Consider the following 17,002-nt stretch of genomic DNA (forward strand, 5'->3'; position numbering starts at 1 on the left):
TGGTAGGCCATTCCCAAGGATGAATGTGCAGTGCTTTCATGCAGTTGCTTTCCTCAGGAAGCCCCTGGTTCCTGGAACTGTGATGTTGGGGGATGACTTAGATGCTTCCTCCTCTCCAGGGGTGGGACACATGGCCTCATTGCAGAAATGGCAAAGACGAAATCAGCTGCTTCTAGGGAACTGGAGCAAGGTTGGCCATGAGGGTCCTGTCTGTGCAAGAGCCCTGTCAGTGAACCTAATCTGATGCTTGTCTCTGGTCTCAACCCCTCAGGGAGACACAGGAGCCACTGGGCCGGTTGGCGCTCCTGGACCTAAGGGAGAGAAAGGTGATGTGGTGAGTAGATGGCTGCCCCTCTGCATAGCTGAACCTCAGGGCTGGTGTGGGGGACCCAGGGCCCTCCGATCATGCAAATCAGCAAGTGTGGGCTGAATACCTGGCAGGGGCCAGGCACTACCCCACACCACTCTCAGGATGAAGCCCTGGCTTCTCTCCATGGGCATGGAGGCCTGCTGGATATGGCCTTGGCGGACTCTCTAGCCTTGTCTCTTGCCACCCCATAACCAGAATTCTGTGCTTTGAATCATCACAGTTACTAACCCTCTAATTTGTCGTTTTGTTGTGCCCTTCCTGACTCTGGCCATTACACAGGTTCTTTCCTCTGCCAAGAATAATGCTTCCTTCTCCCCACCCCTGTTTTCCCTTCACCACACCTTCCTGCTTGGCTCATGAGTTCTCATCATTCCTATTCAACTATGTCTAATTCTCCAGGACATTGCTCCAAACCCCAGCTCTCTGTTCCCACAGCACCTCCTCCATCCCAGCAGTAGAGGACTCCCAGGTGTCCTGACTGTAATTTATAGTCACAGCATTTCCAACACCTGGCCTAGCATGAATTATAATCATGAATCTTTCAGCTGATGAGGGAACACAATTAATGATGGTCAGGAAAGAATTGCAGAGATGAAGAAGTCACAGTTCAGGGTGGCCCTCAGGAGCTGAATGGCTGAGAAGTGGATTCTGGCTTCACCGAGATACTTAACCTTTCTATCCTTAGTTTTCTCATCTGTAAAATGGGGATAATAAAATAACCTATTCAGTAGCATTATGAAGATTAGATAAATTAATGCGTGTAAATGGTTTAGAACAGTAGTGAGTGCAGTCAGTCCCTGTCCTGGTGGAAGCACTAACCCCTGCCCTCCTGCCTGGAATCATGTAGCATCAATAGCACAAGTTTGGTGTCAAATGAGCCTTGGTCACTGTCCTTCGCTGCAGCCTTTATTAGCTGTGTGACCTTGCGCAGGTTTCTTTCTTTCTTTTCTTTTTTTTTTTTTTAAGACAAAGTCTTGCTCTTATTGCCCAGGCTAGAGTACAGTGGCATGATCTTTGCTCACTGCAACCTCCGCCTCCCAGGTTCAAGTGATTCTCCTGCCTCAGTCTCCCAAGTAGCTGGGATTACAGGTGTGTGCTACCACGCCGGCTAATTTTTGTATTTTTAGTAGAGACGAGGTTTCACCATGTTGGCCAGGTTGGTCTCGAACTCCTGACCTCAGGTAATCCCCCTGCCTCGGCCTCCCAAAATGCTGGGGTAAAGCCTCATTTACGCATTAGCAAAATGAGGAGTATAACTACTTGGTTTACAAAATGCCTGGCCCATAGTGGGTGGTCAGTGAATGACTGTTGTCTTTTTTGGTATATGTGATTGTAATTAGTTCCTTCTGTCTTCTCAGTACTCAGGAGGAAACCCAGGAAACAAGACAAGCCTCTTCCCTAGAAGAATTAGCCTGGCAAATGCAATTCCCTCAGCACCCCACATTGTCGCCCTCTCATGCTGTAGTGATGCCATCTACCCTTCTTGGCATGTATATCATGTGGAGTCTAACATTTGCTCCATGCAACAGCTTTTGACATAGTCTCATCACGTCTCTAATGGGGATGACACTGGTTTCTCAGGGTTGGATGACTTGCCCTCAGTCACAGAGGCTGGATGTGGCAGAGACAGAATTTGCACTTGCGTCTGCTTTAATCTAGGTCTTGTGCTCACTTGGCTGTGCTTCACCTTCACGTACGCATGCATATCTACCTCCTTTCTGTAGGTAGGAAGCACCTGTTGTGTGCAAAAAGACATGTAAATAAGGAGAGCTGGTCACATTTACCAGCACTTACTGCACTGCTGGCTCTGCCTTACACGCTTCACAGGCTTGGGGCTCACCTAACTCTCACATCAGCTTAGTGAGGTGAGGCCTGGTGAAATGCCCACCTTACAGATGAGCAAACTGAAGCTCAGAGAAGGGTGGTAACTCATACACATGTGGTTTTTTAGGAACTCACTTGTCAGGCAGTAGGTGTAGGAAATGCCTGGCCCATTCCTCTCTCCTCCATGTCTGGGACAAGACCCACTCTAGGACATGTGCTGCCACTTGTAGCTGGGTTCAAGGGAAGGGAGATTGGGAGGACATTCTGAATTCAGAGAAACCACCAGAATCAGCCAGAGAACAAACATGGATGTACTCTGGAGCCCTGAACTCCGGGCAGTGTTCCCTGGCATAATCATGATCATGATTGCCTGCCTGATGTCATCAGCAGCTCTATTGAGGCCAAATAGCACTGTGATGGAGGGAGCAGCACCAGCATCAGGCAGCCCACATTCAAATTTTGGTTCCACAACCTACTAGCTTCATGAACTGAAGAATTTGCTAGAACTTTCTGAGCTTCACTTTTCACATTTGTGAAACATATATAAAAATAATATCTGTAGGGGTTCTACTTCTGAAATGGCAACAAGAGGAACTCTGTGAATCTACTCCCTCCAAAAAGATAATACCTGGTGAAATTCCAGCACTTTTCACCTTCTGCATCTGGAGTTCCAGAGTCTAAATTCTTGGCAGATGCAGCCAAGGGATAGGGCTCGCTTCCTCTACCCAACCCCCATTCACAGGGTGGAGGTGCAACCTCAGGCATGACAAGCCAAGAATGTTGGGATTCTGATCAGCCGTTTCCAAGCTCAGTCATAAGGTGGAGGCTCCCCAGTGAAGGATGCAAGTTGAGAAAAGCAGACACTACTGCACCTTCCCAGCCAGGGCACCTTTCCAAGAGAAGAGGGCCATGGTCCCAGCTCCCAGCTCCCAGTTCTAGAGCAGGGATGCAGATATTTAGCCCAGGATACAATCCTTAAGAACAAAGAACTCTGAAGCTCTCTCCAAAGGCACGGACTTTGAAACAGAATGTGGAGAAGTATAAGTGTAAGGGTTCTCTAGAAACAAAGGAGATGTTGGTGGTAAGAAATTAAGAGGAGCGTGGTACTCTATAGTAAACCATAACTTCACCATAGCTAGCTTATCAGAAAGAACCAGGGAGAAAACACCACAAAGAAGACTGCTCCTGGTATCAGCAAAAAACCTCAATGACTGCCCACAACAGCTACCCATGCAAAGGGGACTTGATTCAGTTTGATCAGACTATGGAGCAATGAAAGTCATATATAGCATTGTAGAAAATAGTAAAGGAATCAGTTGGAAAGCAACGGAACCTAAGAGCTAGATTGAATGTCAGCAGAGGCAGACAGTTTGACAGAGAAATCAAGAAAATAAATGTTCAAAATGAGCCTTGTTAAAACCATTGTCATCCTGGGGTGACTGTGTACAGGTCCAAGGCCATGTCCTCTGAAAACTGGCCTCAGAGTTGTAACACTGGGGAAGGGGAATAGACTTAATTAAAATAATTGAGCCAAGTCAGTGAGCAAATAAACAAGAAAACAACAAAAACAATTCTTATAGGGGAAGTGTCTGTATCCAGGACTGCTATATTTTCTAAGATGTCCAATTTTCAACAAAAATTATGAGACATGCTAAGAAACAGAAAAATGTGACATATACCCAAAAAGGCAGCAGACAACAGAAACTGCCTGAGAGAGGACACAAATATCGGATTTAACAGACAAAGCCTTCCAAGCAATCATAATTATGATCAAAGAACTAAAGGAAATTATTCTGATGTAAGCAAAAGAAGGCATAATGACAATATTTCATCAAATACAGAATATCAATAATGAGTTAGAAATTATAAAGAACTAAATGTAAGTTCTGGAGTTTAAAATTATAATAAATGAAATAAAAAAACTAGAAGGCTCAAAAGAAAGATCAGAATTCTTGAAGATAAATCAATAGAGATGATGTAGTCTGAAGAACGGAGAGAAAAAATAATGAAGAAAAATGGACAGAGTATTGGAGAAATGTAGGCATTCATAAAGTGCACAAATCTGCACCTACTGGGAATTAAAGTAGATGAGGAGAGAAAGGAGCAGAAAAGTATTCAAACAAATAATGGCTGAAGGCATCTCAGATTTTATGAAAAGCAGTAGTCTACATATTCAAGATGCTCAGTGAACCCCAATTAAGATAACCACAAAGAGCTATACTTACAAACATCAGAGTAAAAATTCCAAAAACCAAAAAAAATTGAAAGTAGCAAGAGAAACAAATGACTCATCATTTACAAGAAAACTCCAATAAGATTAACAACTGACTTGTCATCAGAAATGGTTGAGGCTAGAAGGCAGAGGGATGGCAAGCTATGTATAATAATACATTACAACCATGTATGGTTGGTGTTAACAAACACGCATGTAATATGCATAGCAATAGCATGAAAAAGGGGGAAGAAGGGATAGAGCTAAGAAGGAGTATGTTTCTATGTCTAACTGGAAGTTTTTATAAATCTACAGTAGACCCTATTAAGTTACTCATAAGATAAACTCTAGAGCATCCTGTAAGAAAATAACTCCAAAATATATAGTTAAAATATCATGAAAGTACTATAAATGTTACCCTAGAAAGTACTCAATTCCAAAAAAGATCAGTAAAGGAACAATAAAGGAACAAAAGTGGGACAGGAGACCTGTAGAAAACAAAAACTAATATGGCATATATAAATCTAATTATATAATAATATATGTGAATATACTACATGAACCAACTAAAAAGCAGAAAATTTAAGACAAGTTATAATAACAAGATCAAACTATATCCCATCTATAGAAGACATACTTTAGATTCAAAGATACAAATAGGTTGTATCTTTTGTATTCAAAGATACAAATAGGTTTCAATAGGTTGAAAATAAAAGGATGGAAAATATACATCTTGAAATAAAAAACATAGAAAACTGGGGTGACTGTGCAGTATTAGACAAAATAGACTTTAAAACAAAAAAATCAATAAGCAGAGACATTTCATAATGATAAAAAATTAATTCTCAATAGTATAGCCATTATAAACATATATGCACCTAACAAAGCCCTAGAATACATGAAGCAAAAACTGACAGAATTTAAAGGCAGAATGAAAAACTAATTAAAAATAATTAGAGACTTCAATACCTCCTTTTCAATAATGGGTAGAACAACTAGGAATGTGGAGAAATTGGAATCTTCATGGATTGCTTGCATAACTTGCTGCAGTTGCTTTGGAAAACAGCCTTGCAGCCCTTAGGTTCAAGACAGAGTTACCATATGACCCAGCAATTCAATTCTACTTTTAGGAATATACCCCTCAAAAATGCAAACATATGTTTACACAAAAACTTTCACAAAAATGTTTATAGCAGCATTATTTACAATAGCCAAAAGTAGAAAACCCAAATGTCTATCACCTGAAGAATAGGTAAACAAAATGTATGTCATATCCATGCAATGTCATATCATTTTGCAATAAAACAAAGTACTTATACATGGTCTGACATGGATTAACCTTGGAAAAACTTTGCTGAGTGAAAGAAGCCAATCGTAAAAGGCCACATATTATATGATTCCATTTACATAAAAAATGTACAGAATAGGCAAATCTATAGAAACAGAAAATAGATTAATATTTTCCTAGAGCTGGAGTAGAGGAAGCGTGGAATCATTGCTAATAGATATGGGTTGTTTCTGAGGTGATAAAAATATTCTAAAGTTGCTTGTGGGGATTTTGTTGTACAACTTTATAAATATACTAAAAATCATTGAACTGTACATTTTAAGTAGGTAAATTATATGGTATACAAATTATATTTCAGTGAAACTGTTATGGAAACAAAGAAGAGTAACTATAATATTGAGTTATTGGAAACATTAAGTGAGATGATACTCATGAGAATGCACACTCAGTTAACAATAGTCATCATTTCTTTTAGTGGCTACTAGGCAGAGCTGATGAGAAAATAGCTAATCGTTTCGAATCTCAGGATGATGCTGCCATTTGCAATGTCATGCCACGGAGATGCTCTGTAGTGAATCTTTGCCTTTTTCTTTCTTTTTTCTAGGGCATAGGACCTTTTGGCCGAGGGGAAAAGGGTGAAAAGGTAAGACTCTTCCTTTTATCACACTCCTTCAAGGGAATGGGACAGAGGACTTAGGTTTGGGGGAGCTGTGTGCTACTATTATGTTGCCTGGAAAGAATTAGAGTCAGGGAAAAGAAGTGTCCTGGGCTGTGTAACTGGCCTCAATGTGTGTCCTCCATGACTTGGGTGGTTGAAGCATGTACTGTACTCAGCAGAAAGAGAGAAGGTGGAGACAGAAAATGGTAAAATGGTGTTTGGAAAATTGAGTGGGACACATATATCTTGGGGAATTCCGGGCATAGTCTGTTGAAAATGTTGATGTTTGAACTATACCTGAGAAGTGGAAATCTGGGGGCAGGTTCTGCTAGGTAAAATAAAGGACATCAGAAGAATTTGTGGGAAAAATAAGGATGTTCTCCACAGCTATGCATGTTGCACCTTCTTTTACCTGCAGTAAAACATGCACAGGCTTGACTGATCCTGGGAAATATGGGATTCCTCCTAAAGAAGAAATTCTTCTTAAGAGATTAGCCTATAAGGATAAATAAAAAGCAGAGAGCCACTAAAAATGCCATTTTCTACTCATACCAGCTATTTAAAAAACAAAAGAAAAAAAGAAACAAAAAAATTGTCATCTTCCTGGAGAGGCAGCCACAAGACTTTACAGTGCAAATGCATGTTGATACTTTCACTGGAGTCCAGGCACTTGCGGACTCAAAATGTAGTGCTGTTGGATCTGGAGAGGTCATTCATTGCTCAGAGGGGGTCATGTTAGTCCCTTGCATAGGGCTGGTTATGTAACACATGTAACACTCCATTAAGTTACAGTAGAAACAGGAAACAGCTTTCATGTGGCCAGCTCATTCTCTCCCTGTAGGCCCTCTTACACATCTAGTTCTGCTCTAAGGAGATAAATCAAGGATATGCACAAGTACATATCCATGCGTACTTTATAAGTGAGACCAGAAATGACACAATGCTGTGTAGTGGGCAAAATACATTATTGTACACCTCAATAATGCAAGTTATTTGATGATGCAAAATGACATTTAGGAGAAGAACTAATGACCTAGAAAATGCAGTCAATATTCTGTTCATTTTTAAGCACGTTGCAAAATGTATATACAATATGACACCAGCTGTGTGTGTGTGCGTGCGTGTGTGTGTGTGTGTGTGTGTGTGACTGGAAGAGGGGGGGGGCAGAGAAATTAACGATGGAGACAAATCCCTATTATTAACCACTAGTTGTCTGTGGGTGAAAAAGTTATGAGGACATTTATTTTCTCCCCCACATTTCTTTATGTCGTTCTTTATTTCACAATGAGCTCCTCCATTAAAAGCATAGGCACACGTGTAAAATGACTACCTCACAAGTATGAAAAGCAGTTTGGATGTAGCACAACACACAGCATAACTTAAGTGGTACAACCAGGCAGATGTAGTTCATGTCTTCCTTCTGCCACTCTCTGGCTCTGCCATCAGTTTTGAGGCTCCATCTCCCGACCTAAAAATGTCCCACCACTTTTCATGACTTCTCTGTGATTTAAAAGCACAGCACCTGGAACCTAGATGCTCAAATTCAGTAGCTACTTTCTTGGTTTAAGTTTTTTTTTTTAATTAGTTTCATTTAATTGTGGTAAGGACGCAATATGAGATCTACCCTCCTAACAAACTTTTAAGTGTGCAGTACAGTACTATCGACCATAGGCTCGGTGTGGTGCAGCAGATCCCTAGAATGCATTCGTTTTGCTTGAGATTTTTTGCCCATTAATTGGCATCTCCCCATTTCCTCTCCCCCAACCCCTGGAAGCTACTATTCTACTCTTTAATTCTAGGAATTCGACTATTTTAGGTACTTCATATGTGGAATTATGTAATATTTGTCTTCCTGCATCTGGCTTATTTCAGTTAGTATAATGTCCTCCAGATTCATTCATGTTGTCAAAAATGACAGAATTTCCTTCTTTTTAAAGGCTGAACGGCATTCTGTTGGGTATTAAAAATAGAGCTACTGTAAGATCTAGCAATTCAGTATACTATGTTTTCTTTATGCATCCATCCACTGATGGACATCTAAGTTGTTTCCATATCGTGGCTATCATGAATTATGCTGCTATGGGTATCTCTGTGAGATCCTGATTCCAACTCTTCTGAATAAATATTCAGAAGCAGAATTGCCAGATCATACAGTAGTTCTATTTTTAATCTTTCTTTTGAGGAGTCACCATACTGTTTTCCACAGTGGTGATATCATCTGCATTCCCATCAACAATGTTCAGCAGCTACTTTCTTTCTCCTTTTTTTTTTTTTTGAGACGGAGTCTCACTCTGTTGCCAGGCTGGAGTGCGATGGCACGATCTTGGCTCACTGCAACCTCCACCTCCTGGGTTCAAGCGATTGTCCTGCCTCAGCCTCCTGAGTAGCTGGGACTACAGACGTGCGCCACCATGCTCAGCTAATTTTTGTATTTTTAGTAGAGACGGGGTTTCACTGTGTTGACCAGGATGGTCTCAAGCTCTTGACCTTAGGTGATCTGCCTGTCTCGACCTCCCAAAGTGTTGGGATTACAAGCGTGAGTCACTGTGCCCAGCTCAGCAGCTACTTTCATTGTTACTTGCATGCTTGGTTCCAGTGGGCAGAGGTTGAGCACAGGGTATGAAGAGGGCACCCAGGTATGCCTCCAAATCAGGATCCAGGGCTGCTGGGGTCTGGAGGTCAGAACACTCGATCTGGGTGGTACCTGCCAGGCAATACCATGCAGCTCTGTGACCTCCTTCCCATGTGCCTCTGGGACCAGCCTTTCCTCTCAACGAATGTGTCCTTCACATGTGTTCCTGTCACCAGGCAGGGACTGGCAGCCTCCTTCCTCCCCGTGGACTGCAGGGCATCTCTGCCTCATTGGCTCTGGGGTGAACTCACAGTGGGCAGCCTTGGATACCTGTTCTCCTCACACCTGAAGACACCTTCTGGTGACAGGAGCCCTACCTGCAGCATCACATTCAAGGGTCTGATGCTGTGAGGGCATAGCTGTGGCCATGGAGAACTCCTCACATCTTCAATGTTGGCAGGAGAGACAGGCAGCTGAATGGACGCTGGCACTTCTGGCTCTGTCCTCAGTTGACATTTTCCTGCAGTTGATATTTTTAGCGAAGTCTGAGTCTAGATTCCACCACATATTGGCTGTGTGATTTGGAATGAGTCACTTCCCTCTCTGGGACTCTGCTTCCTCCTCTGTACAATGGAGGAGGTGGGATGAGATGATGCATAAAGTCGCTTTCAGGCAGCAGCTCTGAGATTAGGGAATCAGCCCACCCCCAGCCTTTGCCCCCTAGGGCTCTTTTCTGTAACTTGAAGTCTCTGCTTCTCCTCCAGAAATGAGGAGACCAGAGTGGGCTGAGGGGATTGATAGAGTCTAGAGAGGGTAGAAGGCTACTCATGACTCATGCATTGAGACTAGGCTTAACCAACTGGCTTGTTAGCTGACTGTTGTCTCCAAAGTAATTGCCACATAGGTTGGATTGAGTTTGGGGGTATTGGGTAGACCAGAGCTCGATGGGTCCAGGGATGGTAATACTCTTATTCTGGCTGTGTTTTTTTATATATATTTGGAATTGTAATTAACTGCTGCAGCAATGTGCATTGGCTTCTGCATGTGCCAGGCATTCTGCTAAGGGTATTTCATACTTACTCTCCCATCATTAAGACAATATTTCAGGGAAGGCAACACTGTGCCCATTTCAAGGATGAGAACATGGAACTGATGTCAAGTGACCTGCACAAGATCACGCAGTTAGTATGTGCCCAGGAAACACAATCGCTGATTGTTACTAAAATGAAGGGAAGTTGTAGAGCTGATTGAATCACTGTTCTTTGGCAGCTAAGGAAACTGAGGCTTAGAGAAAGTGAGTGACCTTGGCCCATACACGGAATATAACAGTAACAACAACAGCACACTCTCATTAGCTCATTAGCTGATGTGAGGCGTTGGCAAGTTTATCCACGGGAAGAGATAGCAAGGGACCTGGTAAATGAAGCAAATTCAGAAAGACTGAGCAAGAATCAGGTCTGAGTCTTCTCCAAGCATGAGGATCAGTTCAGGCACGTTCTCCAGGTGAGTCCCATTAGAACGGACTCAGTACTTTCACTTAGAACCAGGACAGATGCTCTTTTCTCCCTGGGCCCAAGGATGTAAGCATGAGAGCCTTGAAATTCCCATAGCCATGTTGGTACCACGAAAGGAGCCAGTTTAAAGAAGATGAAGGTGATCCTGAGAAGCTTAGCCCTGAAACGGATCAGTTGCTGAGTAGAGAGCAGGCTCACCTGAGGCAGATCTCCAGTGTCTCAGAGCCACGAGACCATGCATTTCCTGCCAGTGGGCTTAGCTTTCTTTATGAACAGTAGCTATTATTAATATTGCAGGTCGAATTGGGTTGGGATGTTGGTGGTAGTGGCCTTTCAGGCAGGGATCTGCCTAGATAATGACCTGGAGGTGGGACAGTGTTGGGTCCTGAAGAGACCCATCTTTCCTGGAGTGGACAGGATGGACCTGATGGAACCTGGACCACATCTTACAGATAGTCAGGGGCCCTGACACCCACCAGGAATGAAATGGGGACAAAGTGTCCCACAAAGCCAGGCTTGGGTCGGCAACTAGGGACTCAGCATTTGGTAGAGGGGGAAACAAGCACCACCAAAAAGTCATTTCTTAAGCTTTTTCACAGAAATCCATATGGCAATAAATAAAACTTCATATGGATTTTCTGCTCAGATTTCACAGTATGGTGCCCCAGAAAAAAAAAATCAGCAAGCAAATATAAGAAACTCAGCTAAATTTTATTGGGCTCGTTGACTCAGCAGTAGATAGAACTTTGGGTCACAGAAACATCAGTTCATTGTCTTTTATGGTTTTCTCCCATTTTACTGGCACCATAAACCTGACAGGGGATGAACGTGGTGAAAGGTGAGTCTCTGAACCAAGCAAGTAGTCCAGGTTCTTCCAGCTTCCTGGGATGCAGCCTTCTCAGAGCCTTGGCTCCACATTCTGAAGAGGATGCCATGTGTGCAGGAAATCCACCTGAGAGTTCCAAAGTCACGTCATGGGAGGGTCTTTGTGGGGTGGTTTGCTAAACAAATAAGATGCTAATTACCAAATGGAAGAAAGGCAAGGTGCCTGGAATTCCTCTGTTCCAGATGTCTTTATTTGGTTTACATACACTATCCAAATTTGAAACATGCAAGTGCTCATAAGTTTGCATTTGACCTTAAACTGCCACTGGAGCTACGCTGTTCTGTGTTACTTGGCAGATGGAGTCCAGTGTGCTTGGTGTGCACATCCTGCCAGACATGATGGGGCCCGCGGGATCCTTCCCCAGTGTTTATCTCCTGCTCGTTCTGGGTTTATCTTTCTGTGGTCATGCTCAGGATATCTCTGCCTCCTTGTCATTGATTCCTCCTCTTTGCACACCCAACATCACCCTTTGCCTGCTGAAACCTTAGGGGTGTTTCTAATCCAGTCACCATCAAAGTGCCCAGCATCAAGCCAGGCATTTCTATGGGCATTGTCCTATTTGTCCCTCCCGTAGATTGTAGGTGAAAGGCATCGTTATACCCATTTCATGGAAAAGGGCACTGAGGCTTAGAAAAACATGCGCATACTTGCATGGGATTGATTTCATTGTAAAAGGATATAGGAGGACAAAATACTTTATAATGATTTCTGGCTTGCTTGAAATCATAGCAAGTACTAGCTGAGGACCCAGCATGGTGCTGGGGGGCTAGGCAGGGGCAGCAAATGGGAGTGTGAGCTTTGGAGAATGATTAACTTTTAAGAGTAAATCGGAGAGTAGGGATGTAGGGTGCTTTTAAAAAAATCACTCTGGCCACTGTATGGCTGATAGGGCACAGTCATTGGAGAGAAGATATGTTCCTACTCAGTCCTGCTTCTCATTGGATTGGGGCCCTTTGGGTAACAGTCAGGTCCGCAGTCACAGAGAAGGCAGGTCTTCTCTTATCCCAACACGACAGACACACCTTGTGCTGTCCACACTGTTAAATAATGGGTCCTTCTGATTGGAACCAGGTTCTTTCTTCAGTGTCCTTCAAAGGCAGACTTTACCTAAAGTTGTAAGAAGATTGCTTGGAGGTAGAATTGGACTGCAGAGTGGGAGGAGGAATGAAATGGGAGCTCCACAACGTGTGGGTTTTCTTCCTGGAGCCCCTCTCCCAGAGTGGTGACCAAGAAAGTTCTCCAGAAACCACAAGACACTTCTACATATCAGGGGAACCGTGGTCTGAAAGTGCGTGCTCCCCAAATCCATATGTTGAAATCCTAACCACCAAGGTGATGGTATTGGGAGGTGGGGTTCTTGGGAGGTGATTGGGTCATGAGGGTGGAGCCCTTATGAATGACTGGATTGGCCCTTATAAAAGAGATCCCAGAGAGCCCATTTGTCCTTGCCACCATGTGAGGTTACAGTGAAAAGACAGCCATCTGTGAACCTAAAAGCAGGCCCTCATCTGACACCAAATCTGATGGCACCTTGATCTTGGACTTTTCCAGCCTCTGGAACAGTGAGAAACAAATTTCTGTAGTTTACAAGCTACCCAGTTTATGGTAGCCCCAAAAGACAAGGGGTTTCTGCCACTGATGAAATATTTGGCATAATGAGGGATGGCACACACACTTTTGATGTTTTTAAGTTCTCCCTGAGGTGTAAGATGAGCATGTTTTAGCAATAGCAGCCATGCAGAATTTATTGGCCAGCACTGGTGATTTTATGTGGAATGGTATAATGACTTTGAAAAGGAAGTGTCATGTACTGGGAAGAATCATGACATCAGTCTTTTACTGACCTCTTAATGTTCCAGGCTATTCAGTTTTATGAGCTTCAGCCTCTGACAGTCCCTTTAAGAAGGCTGGGCTATGGCCAAGGTCACAGAGCTGGTTAGTAAGTAGGGCCAAACCTGTATCTGTCTGATACAAGACACAAGAGTGGGGATCCCCCACTTTTGACCACAGCATTGGTCAGTGTCAGTTCCCTGCCCCTCCTTCAATGTGATGCTGATATCTGGGAATTCTTGACCTTCAAAAATCTTATAGGAATCAGCTTTATATAAAGACTGCATTATAGAACCCCTGAACCAGAAAATATAAATTAGACCTTTGTCTTTATATTTGTGAGACTTCTAAGATATAGATATATTTACGCCATTTGCCTCTAGCTCTGGGTCCTTTTCTCTTTGTTCGTGGCTGGCTTAATCAGCACCCCCATCTCCTATTCTTAGCCTGTGCATTAATGTGCATTATTCATGGTTATCGAGTTGGATAACTGTGGTTGAGTGCCTTCTATTTTTACAATAATTAAAGGGTTTAAGGGGAAATTAGTTTAGCTGCTTATGTGCCCTCAAATAGCCTTGTAGGTTAGGGGCAAAATGCCCAGAGTTAGAATAAATAGAGGTGCTGCAGGTCCTGTCCATGGTGCTGAAGGACACACTGGGGAAGTTCTGAAGTTCACAGCACTGCAGGGCCTCAGGCAGAGATGGAATAGGAATCTGCATTTCTCCTCTAGCTCCATCTGACACTCAGGTGCTTGCCAAGTCTAATAGACCAGTCACAAAACCAAGGGCTTTGTACAAGAGGGTGAGAGCACTTACGGGAAGGGTAAATGCTGGACTCCTGAACTGGGAGGGCAGGGGAAGCTCAGAGTGCAGACCCCGGTCACAGACTGGCTGGATCTAGACTTTGGCTGGGTCACTTAGCAGCTGTGTAACAGTGGGTCAGTTACTTAGCCCTGTAACCCTTGCTTTCCTCATCCATAAATTAACAACTATAATAGTACTTGCCTCGGAGAGTTTCTGCAAGGATTAAATGAGCTAATGAAACTAGATGACTTATGTTTGTAAAAAGTGCTCGTAAACGTTAAGCATAATTACCATTACACCAGCATAGTGTTCCACCATTTTTTTTATAAACCAAATGACGTCTTCTGCCCTCTCAGCATTAATGAGGTCTTATTTCCAGAGGCGACCAGCAGCTGCAAAATGTCAGAGTTCTTCAGCCTCCCCCTGAGGAGGACTTCTGTAACTCCTAAAACCTCAGGAAGCCTAGAGAGTGTTATTAGAAAGCATGTTCTAGGAGGCCAACATAAAGAACCTTCCCTTTCTTCAAATTCACCTAAAATAATTCATAGATCATCTAAGAATCATGATAGTACCTCGTATTTACAAGTACTTGCTATCTGCTAGGATTCATGCATGTGCTATTTAGTTTAACTTTCATGGTAAATATTGCTGTCTTTGTCTTACAGGCTATTCACTATAAAATGAAAATTCACCTGAGACCAAGCACAGGTGACTTTACCTCTTCATGGGGATGAGCCAGGATTTGAGTTCATGTTTTCAGACTTCACAGCCTGCATTTGTCTGTGCTGACAAATGGTTCTCAAACTTGAGGCAACATCCAAATCACCTGGAGGACTTTTTAAGCCAACAGGCTGGACCCCACTCCCAGAATGTCTGATTTGGTATGTCTGGGGTGGAGCCCGAGAAGTTGCCTTTCTAACACAACCCCAGGTGGGGTTGATGCAGCTGGCCCATGACTATGCTTTCAGAACCACTGCCCAGCATATTCCTAAGACCCCACTAAAGGGCATACCAAATGGATGAAGAATGTTAGTAAGAGCACCTCTAGCAATGCAATGGTCTTTTGTTAGCATTTAGAAATAGGGCCTGATATTTAATTAGCCAAAAGAGCAGCAGAAATATTTGTTCTCTCTTTTCTCTGTGTCTTACTTGATGAGGTAACAGGATGATCCCTGGGGCTCTGGATGCTGACAACTAGGTGTGGGGAGATGGATAATTTCCTGCTAGATGGTTGCCGCCCGCCCCCCTATGCCTCCAAATGAGATCATGAAGGAAGTGAGTTTGTATGCGGTGGAGGGAGAGGCAGGGGTGGAAGAGAGATCAGAGTCTGGACTTGGAGCCAAGCCCTGATTTTGAGTCACAATGGCCATTGTGAACAGAGGGAGGCCCCTCTTCTCTGAGCCTTGGTTGTCTTCTGCAGTGGATCTCATCCATTGTCATCCTCTTATACCCTGAGTGTTGATTTTCTTTTTATAGATGGAGAATAGAGGCTTGGGTAGTTTACCCAAAATAATAGTATCTGATGCTTGTTTTGAATTTCCCTGTATATGAAGCATTTCCCAAGTATTTTCTCAAGGCCTCTTACCAGCCATGTTGAACCAGAGGTACTCCTCCTCCTTGTGTCATCTCCCTTCCAGGTGAAGGAGCTGAGACACAGGAGGGGAATGAGTCTGTTCTGCTCTGCTAATATGAGACAGAGGCTGCATGCAGATCAGACCCTCTCCTCCCAGCCTAGGCTTTTTTCCTTCTCTTTTTCTCTCTTCTTTGCTTCCTTCCTGCCCTTTCCTTTCTTTTCCTTTTTTTCTTCTGTGCTTTATTGTGGATCCTTAGCTTTACATATTCTTTTAAAGATAATTCTATGCCTAACCTTACCAATTTAGGGGCAACCTCCAATCTTTTCCCACTCCTCTCCCTGACCCATCCCATGCACTTGGATGAGTGTTCTTAGTTATCAAGAGATACAACGGAAGAGCTCATATTTCAATAATACTTCATAGTCTGCAAATTATCTCCACATTTAATTCTCATCTGAAAGCGTGTAAACCTCTACTTTAGAAATGATGAGAGGCTCATAGAAGTTAAATGACTTTCCTGGTGGAAGATGAATAGGCAGCCCAGAGCTATAGCTTTCTCTTTTCTTTCATTTTTTTATTTTTTATTTTATTTTATTTTTTTGAGATGGTATCTAGCTCTGTCACCCAGGCTGGAGTACAGTGGTGTGATCTTGGTTCACTGCAACCCCTGCCTTCTGGGTTCAAGTGATTCTCCTGCCTCAGCCTCCCAAGTAGCTGGGATTACAGGCACATCCAGCTAATTTTTGAATTTTTAGTAGAGATGGGGTTTCACTGTGTTGGCCAGGCTGGTCTCGAACTCCTGACCTCATGATCCGCCTGCCACGGCCTTCCAAAGTGCTAGGATTACAAGCCTGAGCCACTGTACCCAGCCTAACTTTCTGTTTTCAAAGCTGCTATGGGCAGCTGATGGTGACTCCAGCTGGGGGATTTTGGAAGGTCTATCACAAGGGTATGATGAGGGCGTTTTGTAATGTTAAGAATCAGTGGTTTCAAAGAATATCTTTATTTCTGCCTTCATTTTGTTATGTACCCAGTAGTCATTCAGGAGCAGGTTGTTCAGTTTCCATGTAGTTGAGTGGTTTTGATTGAGTTTCTTAGTCCTGAGTTCTAGTTTGATTGCACTGTGGTCTGAGAGACAGTTTGTTATAATTTCTGTTCTTTTACATTTGCTGAGGAGTGCTTTACTTCCAACTATGTGGTCAATTTTGGAATAAGTGCGATGTGGTGCTGAGAAGAATGTATAATCTGTTGATTTGGGATGGAGAGTTCTGTAGATGTCTATTAGGTCCGTTTGGTACAGAGTTGAGTTCAAGTTCTGGATATCCTTGTTAACTTTCTGTCTCGTTGATCTGTCCAGTGTTGACAGTGGAGTGTTAAAGTCTCCCATTATTATTGTATGGGAGTCTAAGTCTCTTTGTAAGTCTCTAAGGACTTGCTTTATGAATCTGGGTACTCCTGTATTGGGTGCATA

General features: G+C 43.1%; 1 protein-coding gene across 1 annotated transcript in view; it reads left to right on the plus strand.

Moving 5' to 3' along the window:
• The window catches only part of COL22A1 (collagen type XXII alpha 1 chain), a 303,439-nt gene that overhangs the window by 78,584 nt on the left and 207,853 nt on the right, over window positions 1–17,002 (plus strand). Inside the window, exons 10-11 of the mRNA XM_010364508.2 lie at window positions 272–334; window positions 6,299–6,337. Of these exons, the coding sequence (XP_010362810.2) occupies window positions 272–334; window positions 6,299–6,337 (102 nt within the window). The remainder of the gene's footprint in view (window positions 1–271; window positions 335–6,298; window positions 6,338–17,002) is intronic.

This window comes from Rhinopithecus roxellana, chromosome 9 (assembly GCF_007565055.1).
Source record: "Rhinopithecus roxellana isolate Shanxi Qingling chromosome 9, ASM756505v1, whole genome shotgun sequence".
Taxonomy (NCBI): Eukaryota; Metazoa; Chordata; class Mammalia; order Primates; family Cercopithecidae; genus Rhinopithecus; species Rhinopithecus roxellana.